This window comes from Protopterus annectens, chromosome 6.part1 (genome assembly GCF_019279795.1).
Source record: "Protopterus annectens isolate FY-2018-M chromosome 6.part1, PAN1.0, whole genome shotgun sequence".
In the NCBI taxonomy this organism is placed as follows: domain Eukaryota; kingdom Metazoa; phylum Chordata; order Ceratodontiformes; family Protopteridae; genus Protopterus; species Protopterus annectens.
Window position 1 is genome coordinate 118,921,828 of NC_056738.1, and position 19,463 is coordinate 118,941,290.

At 35.7% G+C, this 19,463-nt stretch overlaps 1 protein-coding gene across 1 annotated transcript in view; it reads left to right on the forward strand.

Annotated features, from left to right (window-relative positions):
- Nucleotides 1-19,463, forward strand: part of LOC122805262 (dynein axonemal heavy chain 11-like) — a 4,596,980-nt gene that overhangs the window by 2,127,162 nt on the left and 2,450,355 nt on the right. The window contains exon 42 of the mRNA XM_044075350.1: nucleotides 10,508-10,681. Within this exon, the coding sequence (XP_043931285.1) occupies nucleotides 10,508-10,681 (174 nt within the window). The remainder of the gene's footprint in view (nucleotides 1-10,507; nucleotides 10,682-19,463) is intronic.

Genomic DNA, 19,463 nt, shown 5'->3' on the forward strand with positions numbered 1-19,463 from the left:
TGTTTCCTTATTGCCCTAACATGTTCGACCATTCTCTCCTTAACTTTCCTTGTGGTCATTCCTACATAAAAGCCCAGGCAGGTGCTGCAGGTAGCCACATATTCTACCATACTAGTGTTACAACAGCATCTGCCTGGGCATGAAATTGTCCTATTAAAACCACTAACCAGCACATATGGTCCCTCATTAATATATCTACACATTCTACATGAACCACATTTATACATTTTAGAATGGTTAAACCGTGCAGGTGATTGTTCAAGAATATTCTTAATATTCTTACCTCTACTAAAAACAAAATTAGGGGTGACACCTAATTTATCTTTCATGTTGACATCAAAACTAGAATACCAAATTATTTTTACAGTCTCAATAATAAATGGAGTTTGGTAATTAAATTTCAAAATCATTGAATCCCCTTTGAATGTAGTTAGCTCACCCTTATCTAACATTGTGTTGCCCTTCAAAATGGGTGGGAAATGGGTATTCCTTTACAAAAAAACTCTTTATTTATTTTCAACAACAGTTTTAAAGGGTAACTCCTAGCTAGAAACATGCATCATGAATATCTAAATGAAATATCCGTTGTCAGCATTTATAGGTTATTTTCTTACGATACAGTAAAGTGTTTTGAATCCCATAATGTTGAATGGCATACACATACTGCAGGCATACATTAACCAGCATCTGCATCGTTTAATTATATGCAGTAAAGTGTCATTAATCCACATTAACTGTTTATGCTTTCAGTGGCTATAATAAAGATTTCCAATTTTATTTCTGAACCTTACAACTAAACATAAAAACTGTCATCACAGAACCAAACTTGTGAAAAACAGTGCACGGAAGAACACAGTCAGTCCCATACAGAGTGATTTTCAGTTATATATTTATATTTTTATCTTACCTATTTTGACCAAGGGCAACTGAGGAGCACTGTCTAGTTAAGTGACTTGCTCAGAGTCACACATCTGGCAAATGAAGGTGAAAGGAAGGAGTCTCTGTAAGATAGGCACATGAACTAGCTCAATAATATCTCAGGGCTTTAGTTCTCTGCTTTAACTACTACTTTCTACCTTAAGATAAGGTTAGTTAGAGCATATATTAATTAAAAAAGCACAGTTGCATAAGTAAACTTACCATAACAGTATATGCTCAATTGGTCACTGCTGCAGTAGTCTTAGCTTTATGGGATATATCCTGTCAAGGATATAACAGCCAGACAGCTTCCAAAGCTTCAGAGCACCGTCTACACAACCCAACCCCTAATCAGTTTGAGCTTAGCTAACTAAAAAGACAAGTTTGAATGCCATGCTCTTCAGAGCTTTCATGTCAACACAGAAAAGGAGGCTGAGCCTTGAAAGGACAATGCTAGAAACAACAAAAAATTAGTACTCTCACCCTAGCATAAACAACATACCAAAAAACAAGGGATATGGAGGGAGAGAGCACCTACTGTAGCACTGACATATTGATAACCACTGCAATAGCCTAAGCTGTATGGGTAGATGATCCTAGTTTAATACATTCAGGAGGTAAAAGAGTCTAGAAACACCTGGAAAATGGTCCTAGCAAAGCCTGATCTAGACCTAGAGAAGGAAAAAGCTTGTAATGCCTTGCAAATATAGGTATAGAGGACCAAGTTACTGTTTCTAGAATACTTCTAGAATCCAACACTTTCCATAGATGAAGCCAAGGTCCATGTATAGTAGATCTTGACCTTTCTTGGAATAGTTTTGTTGTGCTAAATATAATAACAAAAAGTAATAACCTGAGACGACAGTTTGGAAATACTCTTTTGACACAGCTTGTCCCTTCTCACCTTCACAAGAAATGAACAACTGATCCAAAGATCTGAAAGATTAATTCTGGCAAGATAGAACCTGATTTGTCAGTGGGACATCCAAGGTATGGAGTATCCTTTCTCCCTTATTTTTAGATTCAGTTAAGAAAACTGGGAGATGGATAGTTTGCCCTAAAGTAAACTTGGATATCACTTTAGGCAGAAAAAAAAAGATTAGTTGTCAAAGAACAAATCAAGCAAAAACTATTATTATCCAAACAAAAAGGCCACCAGTGACTGGAGGAAGCTGAAAATAGCGATAAACCAGGAATTTATTAATAACAAAATTGACAAGAAATGCCCTTTCATTTCACAATATGTAAAATATTATCATATACCTTAACCAACAAACCACCCTGTATTTAAGCACTTTGAAAAAGATCATGACAGAAATTATCGGCATTAAAAAAACAATGTGCAGCTGACCCTAAAAACAATCAAATTAAATTACACCTTCCAATTCCCATGACATTTTTAAAACTGTACTTCATATTTTTTATATATAAAAGCATAAATATATATATAAAAATAAAAAATATACAAGAACATATTTATATTTTTAAAGCTTTTAATTTTAGTAAGAGGGTTATGGTGACATGCTCATTCAACCTGGCCGGTAATATGAATTAAAATATAATTGTCAAAACAGCTCTCTTTTTTTAAAATCACCGAACAGGGACCCCCTTGTTCATTAGGAATAACTTTTTCAAGTACAAAACAGTTTAAAAAATGGCCTTGATGTTCCATAACATGTTTAGTCAAAGCATTAGTACTTTTAACTTTCTGAATATCATAGTCATGTTCATATATGCAATAAAAGAAAATTCCGAAAACAGGAAGAAGAACTGTAGTTATAACACTTTAATCACATCAAACCTCCAGAAACTAAGTGCTTTCACCATACAACGACTTCCTCAGAGTTAAAGGTGGAGTACATAAAAAACAATTTATATATAATGACATCACAAATTTAAACTGACAACTGATTAATTTATACAAATTCTTAAAGCCACAATATTAAAAACACTCATAATAAACTTTAAGGTATTTTAAAATATTGACTTTCAAATCCTACATAAATTCTACTTAAACAAATACAATGCACAAATATATAATAATAATAAATAGTGCACTCATTGAATAAATAAAAATATACATTAATGTAAAAATATTAAATGTAATAATAAATATACATATACGTATTATTAGAGGTACTTTTATGTCCCTATTGAAACGTATGCTTCACAAATAATAAGCTTAAATATAAAAACTTTATAAAAACCTTAAATAGCGTCATATTTTATAATCTACAAAGTATTTTAAATCAAATAACTTCTTTCTTTAAAAAAGGGGTATAATGAAATTTTGTCATTAAGTCCTGGAGCATTCATGGCATTAAGCCTAATTTGCCAATTAGCTTCAAGCACTTCAACTTTTAACTTGATGTCAGCCCCCCTATCACACATCTTCACCCTATCTATAACAAAAAATGTGATTTTTTTAAAATTAGGGCATGATGTACTGGGTGTGTATAAGACGTGTTGTTTCCTTACTCCTTATTGCCCTAACATGTTTGACCATTCTCTCCTTAACTTTCCTTGTAGTCATTCATACATAAAAGCCCAGGCAGGTGCTGCAGGTAGCCACATATTCTACCATACTAGTGTTACAACAGCATCTGCCTGGGCATGAAATTGTCCTATTAAAACCACTGACCAGCACATATGGTCCCTCATTAATATACCTACACATTCTACATGACCCACATTTATACATTTTAGAATGGTTAAACTGTGCAGGTGATTGTTCAAGAATATTCTTAATATTTTTACCTCTACTAAAAACAAAATTAGGGGTGACACCTAATTTATCTTTCATGTTGACATCAGAACTAGAATACCAAATTCTTTTTACATGGAGTTTGGTAATTAAATTTCAAAATCATTGAATTCCCTTTGAATGTAGTTAGCTCACCCTTATCTAACATTGTGTTGCCCTTCAAAATGGGTGGGAAATGAGTATTCCTTTACAAAAAAATCTCTTTATTTATTTTCAACAACAATTTTAAAGGGTAACCCCCTAGAAACATGCCTATTAGGGTGTATATTTCCTTCTCAAATATGTCATCTTCACTCACTAAACGAGAAATCCTAATCATCTGCCCTTTAATAATACTTTTACGTTGTGAGTATGGATGAGCACTCTGATAGTGCAATAGTGAGTTACTGTAAGTTTTCTTTCTAAAAACATTATTTTGTAATCTTTCATGTGTTTTAACCAAATGTATATCTAAAAATTCAATTTCTTCTGCTTTCCAAGTACTTGTAAATCTTAAATAATAGTGGTGGAGTTTAAATATAAAACAAATTCTTTAGCTTCACTTTCACTTCCCTTCCACAAAATAAGTATATTGTCCAAAAACTACTATATAGGAGAATATTGTGTTTAAACTTGGACTCAGAAACAAAAAGTTCTTCCCAATGTAACAAAACAAGGTTAGCAAAGCCTGGGGCATACTTTGTACCCATGGCCACCCCCGATAACTGGTGAAAGATTTCCCCCTCAAAACTCAAATAATTGCTATTTAAAATCAATTCCATCAATGATGCCAGGAGGTTAATTTTTTCCCCATCCAATTTCTTACTTTTTAATAAACTTTCCCTGAAATAATCTAGCCCTCTATATGTGGGATTACTGAGAATAGGTTTATTATGTCAATCGTACAAAAATAAACATTTGTTAAATCAGTTATGTTACTCAACCTATTTAAACAATGTCAGGAATCCCTAAAAATATGATCCTTCCCTACCACAACCCATTGCATACCTTTGTCCACAAAGGCTGCCAGAGGTTCTGTCTTAGACCCCCTGGCAGCAACAATAGGTCTAAAAGGTGGAGCTCTCATATTCTTGTAGACCTTAGGTATACTAAATAAAATAGGTATGACTGGGTATTTAACTCTAAAAAAATTATATGCTTCTTCATTAATAGCCCCCTGGAATAATGCATCCATTAAAAATAAATCTATTGTGTGGTAGGCTATATTCATTTCATTTTTTGAGGCTCTCTGATAGGTTGTACAATCACTCAAATAGCATACATCTTGGCCACATAGTCCAATTGGGACATGATAACCACCTCCCCCACCTTTATCGAGCTTCATTATTCTTACATCTTTATTGTTGGCCAAGTTGTACAACATTTTCCTCTCCCTTTCATTCAAATTATCATATTCACAAAGTCTACCTACACCGTGTAGACCCTTTCTAATCTCATTAATAACTAAAAAGACAAGTTTGAATGCCATGCTCTTCAGAGCTTTCATGTCAACACATCAAAACAACAGGAGAGGACATTAATATTAGAAGTGGTTGAAAGTTCTAACACAGTAGAAACTGTTCAACAAGATCTTAGCAAAGTACATGTTGAATGTGATTTAATGTAGATGCTTTTTTACCAGGTTTTGTTGCTGATATAAATGCTTCCGAAACTTGTGTATTATACCAAAAGGAAGGTTTTTCTATTTATAATTATAATTATAGTGGTAATAAATGAGGTACATCATGACCTATTGTCAAAAGGTTTCCCCTTTGTTCCTGCTTTTTATTTGGATTTTGTTGATTTTTTTTTTTTTTTTTTTGTGAATTTTGAAATGTTCACTAGACAACTCAGTTTAACCTTATATTTCAATGAAAGGGGTGAGTTAATAATAGCAATTATTACATTATGTCATTACATTATAGAGTTAATAATAGCAATTATTTGGCTGATAGAGTCCCTCAAGTAACAAGAAGAATGAGTACATTTATAGCCCCAGTTTTTAAAGAAGTTATGATTTTTGAAACCTTGTGTATTAATGAGATAGAAGTATTCTAGAAACAGTAACTTGGTCCTCTATACCTATATTTGCAAGGCATTACAAGCTTTTTCCTTCTCTAGGTCTAGATCAGGCTTTGCTAGGACCATTTTCCAGGTGTTTCTAGACTCTTTTACCTCCTGAATGTATTAAACTAGGATCATCTACCCATACAGCTTAGGCTATTGCAGTGGTTATCAATATGTCAGTGCTACAGTATGTGCTCTCTCCCTCCATATCCCTTGTTTTTTGGTATGTTGTTTATGCTAGGGTGAGAGTACTAATTTTTTGTTGTTTCTAGCATTGTCCTTTCAAGGCTCAGCCTCCTTTTCTGTGTTGACATGAAAGCTCTGAAGAGCTTGGCATTCAAACTTGTTTTTTTAGTTAGCTCAGCTCAAACTGATTAGTGGTTGGGTTGTGTAGAAGGTGTTCTGAAGCTTTGGAAGTTGTCTGGCTGTTATATCCTTGACAGGATATATTCCATAAAGCTAAGACTACTGCAGCAGTGACCATTTGAACATATACTGTTATGGTAAGTTTACTTATGATACTGTCCTTTTTTAATTAATATATGCTCTAACCAACCTTATCTTAAGGTAGAAAGTAGGAGTTAAGGCAGAGAACTAAAGCCCTGAGATATTATTGAGCTAGTTCATGTGCCTATCTTACAGAGACTCTTTCCTTTCACCTTCATTTGCCAGATGTGTGACTCTGAGCAAGTCACTTAACTAGACAGTGCTCCTCAGTTGCCCCTGGTCAAAAATAGGTAAAATAAAAATATAAATATATAACTGAAAATCACTCTGTATGGGACTGAGTGTGTTCTTCTGTGCACTGGTTTTTCACAAGTTTGATTCTGTGATGACAGTTTTTATGTTTAGTTTTAAGGTTCAGAAATAAAATTGGAAATCTTTATTATGGCCACTGAAAGCATAAACAGTTAATGTGGATTAATGACACTTTACTGCATATAATTAAACGATGCAGTTGCTGGCTAATGTATGCCTGCAGTATGTCTATGCTATTCAACATTATTGGATTCAAAACACTTTACTGTATCATAAGAAAATAACCTATACATGCGGACAACGGACATTTCATTTAGATATTCATGATGCAGACATCTTCTGATTGGAATACTAGTAATTTTGTATTTTATATTTACGCATCCATTATTCAGTACTTCAGTATATTGATGTACAACTACTAAAGATACATTTGCAATTTAAATGAATGGATGTGGAATATAGTGTTTGACATGGCATACTTGGTGTATACCTGGTTATGGCAATATTCTCTTTAATAAATCTTTTCATTTTTTCCATCTTACCATGGCATGTAGACTCCTGGTTGTAAATTTTGTTAACCTTCAAAATTATGATTTAGGTTATTTTAAATAACATATTTTGGGTGGCAGCTTTCCCACTGAAATAAGACATAGAAATATTTTAACAGCCATTAGAGAATAGGCAACCTGTATATCTCTATTCTGATTGAAAAATGAACTTTCTCCAGCAGGGTATTAATCTACATGTAATGCCTTCTGAAAAAATCTGCCACATTGTGCACAATTTAAAAGTGAATGGCCACCATTTTATGCTCGGTAAACAGCACTGTGATGTTTAGTTTGTGTAAAATGAAACTAGAGAGTCAATTATAAAAGAAAAAAGTCTGTGTGTGTGATAGACAAATAGACAGTGAGAGACAGAGAGAGTGCTGCCTGCAATAGGAAGTCCATCAGCAGAGTCAAGAAAAGAATGAAAATCTTAAGTCTGACATAACTGAATGACTTTAATCCTTAGTGTATGTTTGTGTGCATGCATGTGCATGAGAGATGGAGAGAGAGAGAGAGAGAGAGAGAGAGAAAGAGTGAATGAATGAGAGAGAGAGATGGGGACAGAAACTGGGGTGACTGCAACAGGATGTCCAACAGCAGGGTCAAGATAAGAAAGAAACTCTTTAAATCTTGCTATATTGAATGAGTTTTAATCCTGTGTGTGTGTGTCTGGATGCATGTGAGAGAAAGAGTGAATGAGAGAGAGAGAGGGACAGACAGTTTATCAGCATTAGATGTCTTGAAATCTTAATGTCCACCATTACTGACTGACTAATCTTCACCGATTTAGCAGGAAATTATTAGTTAGAGCAGCACAACCCTATGCTTCAAAATCATGAACTGGAAGAGGAGTGGGGGTTGAGAGTGGCAACTGCAGTGAATTTCCTTTTTTACATGACACATCTGAGGATGTGTTCATTAACAAATTAATTAAAATTGCTGTGTGTGTGTGTGTGTGTGTGTGTGTGTGTGTGTGTGTGTATGTGCGCGCACATGCGTATGTGTATATGTGTGGATATTAAACACTTAGATAAGGTATATTTTGAATGTAAAGTACTTCCTCCAAAACAATTACATGTTCTATAGCAAGTTTGAAACTTTAGGCAGGGGAGCTATTTTACATTAACAATGCTATATATATATATATATATATATATATATATATATATATATATATATATATATATATATATATTACACACACATACATATAGTAATAAAAAGAAAAAAAATACAAAATAATTTAACAGACAGCATATTCTCTAAGTGCAATAATGCCCTTCAGGGTGTGTGTTAAATAGCACCACTCCAGGGATGCTGTGGCATCAGTCTTTAAAACAACCCCGGGTATAAGTTGTTTATACAATAATACACACCCTGCTGTCATTATTGCTTGCACAATGTGAACTGTTATTAAATATCTGATAGAATATTCTGGTCGTGCTATAGTTAATTTCAAGCTGCAGATCTTTGCACCTACATTTCACATAAACTACAAAGTTAAATAACTCATCTATATTACCTGTCTGTATTTGGATTATGTCATTTAGATAACTCCTCTGGTAGATGCTTCTTCACTGTCCACACAATGTGTTTTATTTGATACTTTTTAAATGTAAAACTGGTTTGTTTTCTGCTTGTGTAGTATTTACCCATTAGTGTGTGGAATTCAGACATAAAGGTAAAGCCCAAGTACTCTAATAGAAACATAACTTGGTAAGCACTGCACAACCCATATTCAAATGATTATTGAAACTATACTTTGCAGTACATTTTGAAGTAAGTTTCATTTATCTGTAATGTCACCTGCATGCATTGAAGAAAATAGTCTCTGCATTTTGTAAGATATACCTTTAGGTTTACTTAGTATGAGATTTGTCGGATGTTTTCTTTATTTATGTTTATAGATTTTTTTCTTAACATTTTTAGTTATCGGATTAGTTTTAAACTGCAAGATTATGTTGGTATCATTTAGTTTTAAATTCCTCAGTTATGCAAAACTCAGAATTCCTTTTTTTTGCCCATCTGTGAAAGTTTGTTGCTGTGTATGTATTTTAACAGATTAGAGAATTAAAATTTTTGCTAGTAAGAAGCGAAGTAGCTTTTTCAATACTCTTGTCTCATTTCTAGCTTTAGTTCCTGCTGCAACAAGTAATATTTTATGTACTTTAATGTCTTTTGGAGTATATGCATTGTTTTCAAGACTGTTTAATGAAATAAGTAGACAATTTTTTTTCGTGATTCTTCCCCTGCTTCTTGAATGTTTTCTGTTTGTGTGTTCATTTTAGCAATGAAGATAGGAAGTCTTTGCAAGACTTTCTCCTGTTGTCTTCTTCAATCTTTACTCTATCCTGTGTCTCATATGTCTTTCATGCAAAGTGATTTATTGATTACTTCTGAACTTTCATCTGTAGGTATCTGGTTTGTAAATTAATAAATAAACTTATCAATAGCTTTTCTGGAGCAACAGTAAAAAACAGAATTACCTTGTGATCAGGATCAAGTCTGTAGGCTTAGCTGGAATTGTGTCAGCCTCTCACTCACATTATATAATAACCGCGATTGCCTTCTAAGTGGCATTTTAAATTGTCAACTTCCCGAACTTAATTTTCTTGTGAAATGCAAATAAATGATGCTTCTTTTAAAAATTCTGTGCTTTCTCCCTGAAGCTAAAAGGCATAAAGCCTTCTTGAGTTGAGGAAATTTGAACACTGAACATCATACAAGTAAGCTGTTAAAAACAGGCATAACTGAATTAACATGGACTAGTTTGGCTTAGTTGATATATCAGTATAAAGCAGTTAATTGTAAGGTTGTGTTTAATTTATGTGTAATGCTATTAACCGAAACTAATCTGGATTTTAATTGTTGAATTTGCTCACCTTTTGTAGTCTGGTCTTTTTCCTCTGGGTTTTTTAGCATTTATAAACAGACCAAATCAGATGCTGATTGGCTGACTTTTACTATCCATTGCATTATCAGGCATTGATCTCCCCTGTTCTACTCCCTTTTAACTCTCTAGCTGTAGTGCTAACACTTGATTTTTATTTATATTGATAAAACAGGTAGTGTAAATTTAGCATATTGGGTGTTGAAACACAAGATATTACAGTAATCAGTCTGTTAGCAGACTGGCCCACTATAATAAAATCCTTTGCTATAAACATCTGAAAAGCAATATACAAACCTATATTTCTGACACACACACACACACACACACACACACACACACACACACACACACACACACACACACACACACACACACATATGCATATATTGCAATTAATGCTTAAATATATATGTGCTTTTGCATACATCTCCTTATATATATATATATATATATATATATATATATATATATATATATATATATATATGCTCATTTACTATAATAAAATATCACATTTGCCTTATTATAAATGAATTGAGCACAGTTGATGATATAATTAATATCCCTATTGTTTTTCAGCTTATTGATTATCGTATGGAGTTTAGCAAATGGTGGACAAAAGAAATGAAATCCATCAAATTTCCTTCCCAGGGTACAGTGTTTGATTACTTTATCGATCCTGATACCAGAAAGTTTATGCCATGGACAGAGAGGATTCCTGATTTTGAGATGGATTCTGAAGTCCCACTTCAGGTAAATATACTTAATGTATCTCAAAAGCTGTGCTGATAATGAATATGATTTTAAGAATAGAACACAAATGAATTTGTATGAACACGAGAAATTGATAAAGAATATGTGAATATAGTTTTGATGGTGTTTATTCATCTTTATGTGGTTTTCTTAAGCTATATAGACATGACTTGGTTGCAGGTAGACTGCCTTAAAATGCAACCTAATCTCAACCAAATTTGAAGCATGCTTTTAACAGAAAAATCTACAGAGCAACTATCTTATGTTTCAGATGGCTACAATCTTTGAATACCTCGAAAAGAATGACACTTCTTTATTTCTCTGTTTATCTGTCTACCCATGTGTTTATTTTTGTATGTATGTATGCATATGTTTGTTTGCTTTCAGCTCTCTTTAGCTAGTAGAATGATTTGTTAATAAGCACGCCTTGCCCATAATTGATTGTTTTTAGTAAACAACCTTCTCACTTTACAAAACTGAAGAGCTGGACAGGGCATTGTCTTACTGAACAGAAACAAAGAATTGCAGTTAGGGGTAGCTTTTTAGCAAATAAAAAGTCATACAGCAGTGGCATGCTAAAAGGTTCAAATTTATGAAAGTTCTGTTTGTCATATGTATCATTATGTGGATGGTAAGCATGTTTAGCCTGTTTGCTTATAACAACAGACCTGGGGATGTGGTTGCAGATAATCTCCAGCAAATTTTATTGAGTATTGCAAGGTAGAGAGGTTAGGAACAGCCAGGGCTTAATTAAAAAAAATCCATATAATGCTCTTTGGTGGGCTTCATCCATGGAAAAACTGAATGCTTTGCATAGTTCAAATGGTGACCTTTGAGGACCTTTGAGCAGTCATAAAAATATTTATTGGTTATAATATACAGTGGTTGTAATTACCTCTTAGATGAATTGTGTAAAGCAGTTTAAGAAAGTGACTAGGACAAAAGTTTGGTGAATGGAAATGAGTGGCCATGAACCCTCCAATCCATTATTGTGGGTACAAATGAGGCTCCATCTAGAATACTGAGTCAAATTCTGGAAAGTAGAAGGGGGTGTACAAATGAGAGCTACAGACATGATGAAAATATTAAAGCAAATGATTTATGAAGAAAGACCTGAGTGCCTGACATTTACACACTGTATGAAAGGAAGGAAATGAGTTATAATATTGATGCAGTAAATTTTCTGGGGGACAGTTGTGAAGAGTGGACTTTACACTGTTGGAAATATAGGTTCATAGGTTGGTACTAGGCTATCGGGTCTAGGGCCTATACAAGCCTAGCCATAACAATTCCCTGGCTATTTCTTCCCACAATATTTACTCAATAGACTTAATAGACTTTAATAGAAAAAAAGACGTAGTCCATATGCCTTATTCTATATCTTCATGGGTTCATGTATGGTGGTGGAATTCATCAAAAAGGATGCAGGGCAGGTATGTCTATTAGTGTTGTTTATGTTGGTGGAAAGAAATGTGGTGATTGTATACCACTGCACAGTGTTTTAATCACCTATAAGTGGAATGACCCTCAGACTTGTTATTTATTTTCATTTTGCTTTTGTTTACTATGTTTGTCCGACTGGGTTTAATCAAAAAAAAAAAAAAACTTTTCTGTATAGGCCCAGGGAGAAAAGCTCCAACATGTTACAATAATTTTTAAACAGACATTCGGTAATGTACATGAACATATATTAATTAATATACATTAACGATTACACATGCATTTATTAATTAAATTACCTTCCTATAAAAATAAGACTATTATAGCGTAAAAGATACATAGATATTAGTAGATGTTGAATACAGTGAGTGTATGAAGAGGTGAATTAATGGCTCTGTCAAATAGATAATGTGATTAGTGCGATTAGTGCTTAAACATTCAAAGAAATAGAAGTGAGGGGAGGAACTAGGTAGGGAAAACATGTTAATATTGTAGTAAGAGGTGGGTTATAAAACAGTGGAAAAGGTTTCACTGGCAAAGACTCTCTGTAGTTTTGTTATTGTCAGAAGAATGAGAAGCAGAGTCCCCTTCTGCTTGGTGGCCCACTCTTTATTGGCCAGACTTTTTTTTTTAATTTCTACCTTAGCCCCTTTTGCATCTATAAATGTCTTTGATCCTTCTGGAAAAAAAATATTCTGAAGACAGCTGGATACAGAAGCACAAATCTCACACTTGCCTTTTGGCATTCCCTGATTGCTGGGATACCAGAAAGTTTATGCCATGGACAGAGAGGATTCCTGATTTTGAGATGGATTCTGAAGTCCCACTTCAGGTAAATATACTTAATGTATCTCAAAAGCTGTGCTGATAATGAATATGATTTTAAGAATAGAACACAAATTAATTTGTATGAACACGAGAAATTGATAAAGAATATGTGAATATAGTTTTGATGGTGTTTATTCATCTTTATGTGGTTTTCTTAAGCTATATAGACATGACTTGGTTGCAGGTAGACTGCCTTAAAATGCAACCTAATCTCAACCAAATTTGAAGCATGCTTTTAACAGAAAAATCTACAGAGCAACTATCTTATGTTTCAGATGGCTACAATCTTTGAATACCTCGAACAGAATGACACTTCTTTATTTCTCTATTTATCTGTCTACCCATGTGTTTATTTTTGTATGTATGTATGCATATGTTTGTTTGCTTTCAGCTCTCCTTAGCTAGTAGAATGATTTGTTAATAAGCACACCTTGCCCATAATTGATTGTTTTTAGTAAACAACCTTCTCACTTTACAAAACTGAAGAGCTGGACAGGGCATTGTCTTACTGAACAGAAACAAAGAATTGCAGTTAGGGGTAGCTTTTTAGCAAATAAAAAGTCATTCAGCAGTGGCATGCTAAAAGGTTCAAATTTATGAAAGTTCTGTTTGTCATATGTATCATTATGTGGATGGTAAGCATGTTTAGCCTGTTTGCTTATGACAACAGACCTGGGGATGTGGTTACAGATAATCTCCAGCAAATTTTATTGAGTATTGCAAGGTAGAGAGGTTAGGAACAGCCAGGGCTTAATTAAAAAAAATCCATATAATGCTCTTTGGTGGGCTTCATCCATGGAAAAACTGAATGCTTTGCATAGTTCAAATGGTGACCTTTGAGGACCTTTGAGCAGTCATAAAAATATTTATTGGTTATAATATACAGTGGTTGTAATTACCTCTTAGATGAATTGTGTAAAGCAGTTTAAGAAAGTGACTAGGACAAAAAGTTTGGTGAATGGAAATGAGTGGCCATGAACCCTCCAATCCATTATTGTGGGTACAAATGAGGCTCCATCTAGAATACTGAGTCAAATTCTGGAAAGTAGAAGGGGGTGTACAAATGAGAGCTACAGACATGATGAAAATATTAAAGCAAATGATTTATGAAGAAAGACCTGAGTGCCTGACATTTACACACTGTATGAAAGGAAGGAAATGAGTTATAATATTGATGCAGTAAATTTTCTGGGGGACAGTTGTGAAGAGTGGACTTTACACTGTTGGAAATAAAGGTTCATAGGTTGGTACTAGGCTATCGGGTCTAGGGCCTATACAAGCCTAGCCATAACAATTCCCTGGCTATTTCTTCCCACAATATTTACTCAATAGACTTAATAGACTTTAATAGAAAAAAAGACGTAGTCCATATGCCTTATTCTATATCTTCATGGGTTCATGTATGGTGGTGGAATTCATCAAAAAGGATGCAGGGCAGGTATGTCTATTAGTGTTGTTTATGTTGGTGGAAAGAAATGTGGTGATTGTATACCACTGCACAGTGTTTTAATCACCTATAAGTGGAATGACCCTCAGACTTGTTATTTATTTTCATTTTGCTTTTGTTTACTATGTTTGTCCGACTGGGTTTAATCAAAAAAAAAAAAAAAACTTTTCTGTATAGGCCCAGGGAGAAAAGCTCCAACATGTTACAATAATTTTTAAACAGACATTCGGTAATGTACATGAACAGATATTAATTAATATACATTAACGATTACACATGCATTTATTAATTAAATTACCTTCCTATAAAAATAAGACTATTATAGCGTAAAAGATACATAGATATTAGTAGATGTTGAATACAGTGAGTGTATGAAGAGGTGAATTAATGGCTCTGTCAAATAGATAATGTGATTAGTGCGATTAGTGCTTAAACATTCAAAGAAATGGAAGTGAGGGGAGGAACTAGGTAGGGAAAACATGTTAATATTGTAGTAAGAGGTGGGTTATAAAACAGTGGAAAAGGTTTCACTGGCAAAGACTCTCTGTAGTTTTGTTATTGTCAGAAGAATGAGAAGCCGAGTCCCCTTCTGCTTGGTGGCCCACTCTTTATTGGCCAGACTTTTTTTTTTTATTTCTACCTTAGCCCCTTTTGCATCTATAAATGTCTTTGATCCTTCTGGAAAAAAAATATTCTGAAGACAGCTGGATACAGAAGCACAAATCTCACACTTGCCTTTTGGCATTCCCTGATTGCTGAGATAAATTTGCTTCTGTTCTACATGGTATATGTGAATAACCATTTTCCACAAATTGTCTCCAGTTTTTAATACTTTTCTTTTCTGACCCAATATTGTCAGAAACAACTTCTTCTGTTGGTATGATTGCGTCTTTATCAATTTAAGTCTTGATTGCTTTCTTATTACCAGATTTGGAACATACACAGAATGTGCCTTTTCAATTAGCAAATCCTACTTGTTTGCTGGTATGTTCATAAATTAATACAGTCTGTTCCTTCCAACATTTGTGGTATGGCAGAAAATCTCAGGTTTGCTCTGTCTTCTGAGTCTACTATTTTTAGTAAGCCTCATGCTCAGTCAGCTTCTGATTTTTTGCATTTTTTTTAGCTCATTCGAATGGCTAGATTAAGCTTCTTATATTTTTTTCCAGATTTTTGTTATTTGACTTTATGTATTACTTAAGTTTTCATTTCACTTATTTTAAGCACCTCTGAGATCTGTTGGTTTATTTTTTCCTCTAAATTACTGGTAGCTATCTCTTGTACCAAAGATGAAACTTGAACTGCTTTTTGTTGAAGAGCTGTAATATTTTTCCCAGCCAGAGTTTTCTCTTCTCCTTTTCTAGGTGATTTTCTAATATTTTACCCAAATGTCTTTTTTTCTGGCATCCAGGCAGTGTAATTACACATGAGCAACTGAATTTTATCCGGTTTAATTATGTTAGGATCTATTTTTATAACTGCAGTTTTCACAGTGAGAGATCTCTAATACACATATTGATTAGTTTGTAGACATCATGGAAATCTCAGTCTCTGTGCATTGTTTGGACATTGTCCTTCAATTTCCTGGCAAAACTGAATAGAGTTACAGTTTCCCTTGGCACAGCTAATGACCTTAAGTTTGTACTCTCTCCTTTATGGTTTCTATTAAATACTCTTTATTTTCCTTGCTGGCACATTAGAGTATAGTCTTGATATGGGGGGGGGGGGGTGGAGATTTCTTACAGTGTTTCACAGTTTATTAATACTGGAGTTCCACCAAAGAGGTTTAGTCTTAAACTTACTACTGCATTTATGGCAGATAGGTATGGGCTTTTTATGTAGCTGTTAAGGTGCTAGTAAAAATTGGAGGTGAATGTTATAACACACTTAGATGAGTCCATATGCAGGATATTGTTCATATCAATTTTTTATAGTTAAAGGTAGGTTTTCCCCTGGAGAAATCCAAAGAGGTGGTCTGACTTGGTGGTGAGGTGGTACCTCTAAACCTGAGAGAAACTGTAACTAATTACTTGTCAGAAGCTAGCACTCAGGAGCTAGGTTGGTAAGGATGGGGTCAATGATTAGATTCAAAGGACTATACTAAACTATTGGCCCAGAGGCCCTTATAAGTCTAGCCAAGAATTTCGCCCATGTTCTCTCAAAGTCAGCGCCCATTTCCCCTGTCTAGCAGGGACACATGTGGAATCCCAGGGGTGTCTTTTCTGTTTCCCATCCAGTCATCCAGGTTCCTCTTAAAGAGGGCTAGAGAGGTACTCTGCTTGACATGGAGAGGGAGACTATTCCACAGATGGGGAAGTATTTGGGACACAAACCTATCCCGCCAACAAGTTCTATTAATGTCACAGACCAGGTTAAGGCCTTGTGTGTGGGTTGTGCGAGTGGAGTTTGACTTATGGATATGCAGCAACTCCATCAAGGCTGGGTCTGAAATGGCCCTGTATGCCAGACACAGGTTACCTCTGAGCAACCTTGTATGAGGCTGAGTAGAGGGGACAGGGCTTTTAGCTGATCTGTATAGGATAGGTGTTTGAGACTCTGGATTTTTCTGGTCAGGATCCTCTGTGGTCTCTCCAGCTACTGCATATGGTTGGCAAGGCACATGCCGAAGAGGGGATTGTACTTGATAATGGGTCTGATAAGGGAGAAGTATAGGGATGTTATGACCTCCTTGTTGCTGGATGAAATACACTTATTTATGAGGTGGGCCATGTAGAAAGCCTTCCATACAAAGGAGGCAACGTGGTGGTCAAAAGTCAAGTTGCTATCAACCTGGGTGCCCAAGTCTTTCATGACTGATTGCGTGCATAGTATGTTATTAATGTGATAATTAGTGGGGATACCATTTTCCCCAAAGGGGATAATGATGCATTTCTTGGTATTCAGTTTGAAGCCATGCTTTTGGGACCAGTCATTAGTTTGGGAAAGGCCCTCTTGGAGGATGTTCACATTTGCAGTCATCTGCAAACTTGGTCAGCCACAGACCACTGGTTTTGGCTTGCACCTCAGGAAAGAATATCCTAAGCAGTAGAGGCCCCAAGACTGATCCTTGGGGTACACACTGCTCATTACAGGTCTACTACTAGAGGTGGTTTCCCCTATTTTGACTGAGTGGGTTAGCTACCCATCTGGTAACATACGGGTTGATGCCTAACTGGGAGAGTTTATCTATTTTGTTGAGCAGGGAATAGTGTCGAAGGTTTTGGCTAGGTCAAAGCAGGTGGTGTGCACTGTCTTCCCCTCATCCATGACTTTGGTGACTGTTTCAAAGAAGTTGACCAAGTTTAACAGGCATGATCTCCCTTTGACAAAACCAAACAATGTCCTTGTTTATAAGGTCCATGGTAATGCATTCCATGGCCTTGCAGATTAGGTTAGTTAGTCTGATGGACCTATAATTGCCTGGGTCAGTGGATGCTCCAACTTTGTGTAGAGGGATGACAGTGGCTGTCCTCCATTCAGCTGGGATGAAGCCAATACTCAGGCTTTGGTTGGATAGGGTGCCTAATGGAGCTGAGAGCTCATGCCTGAGTTCATGTAGGATACAGCCAGGGATGTTATTGGGTCCCATGGAGACTGTATTTTTGCCTTTGAGAGGGCATTAAAGACCTGCTTCCTGGTGATGAGGGGAGGGGTCAGGTGCTGGGGATGTCCTGGTTTACTGATGAGGGACAAGGGGGTGAAGTTTAAACTGAACCTGTCTGTCAGCAGGTTGGCTATATCTATGGCATTTGTGTATGTGGTGTTATTAACCACCAGTTCAGAGCAGACTTGGGTGTTACCTTTGAGATTGCAGACATATGTGAAGAAGGCTTTGCGATTGTCCTTTGTGGATGTGGCCAATTTGGACTCAAAGTTAGTAGTAGTGGATTTCACCAGTGACCTTACTTGCTTGTTCAGACAAAGGAGAGATTGCTTCCAATTTGGCACCTGCTCCTTCTTGGTCCCGGACAGCAATTTTTTCCATTTATTATAGTTTGTTTATAGCTGCTGGCCAGCAGATGGGTTTACTCTACCTTGAGGAAGATGATTTGGTCCTGTCAGATTTCTGAGTCCATACAGCTATGTAGGTACTCATATAGTTTTTTGGTGTAGGCTTGGACATTAGAGCTAGTTCCAACTGAAGGGATGGTGGCTGTCAAGTTGCTTATACCTGCTCTGAGGAGATTGTAGTCAGCTTTAGAAATCTTTTTTTGTTTGACCCTGAAAAAGGGAGAGGGGGGGTCAGGGGAGATGGTGACTTCAAAATTGATCGCTTTATGGTTGGATCTTACCAAGGAGGATGACACTGTAGGAGTGCTACAGTGGCTACTCATGTTGATTAGAACCAGGTCTAGTATATTTTCACTTCTTGTAGGGGTGTCAATCAGCTGATCCAATGCATCGGCATTGACAAAGTTGAGGAATCGGGTCTATATCAGTTCATCAAAACGGCTGATGATCGAATACCAGATGTTCGAACTGTGAAGTTCGAACACTGATTATCATGAAGCTGCGGAACACCGAATTCTTTCCCAGGGAAAGAATTTGGTGGGCTGTTTCTGTGGCTTCACGATTATCAGGACTATGGTGGGAAGTTACGGGTTGGGTTCAGGTAAGTGTGCGATTGTGAGGATGTTAGGGTTAGGGCGCGGGTTAGGTGAGTTAGGGTTATGGTGCAGGTGAGGTGGGTGTGCGATAGTGACAGACTTTAGGGTTAGTGCGGGATAGGTGAGTTAGGGTTAGGGTGCGGGTCAGGTGAGTGTGTGATAGTGACGGACCTTAGGGTTGGGGTTTGGGTTAAGGTAAGTGGATAGATAGTGTATGTGCAGTTTATTGTAGGGTTAGATGTAGGATTTTAATAGTTTGTGTGTGGATTGCTGTTTTTTTGGTGTGCTTGTGTTGTGTGTGTGTTTCTTGGAACAGTGATTTCTTTTCCCTGGGAAAAAAATCGCTGTTCTAAGACCGATGTTTTTGTACTTCATGGTTAGAAGTTAGAACATATGGTGTTCAAACTTCAGCCATTTTGGTGAGCTGATATAGACCCGAGGAATCTGTGGGCATTCATGT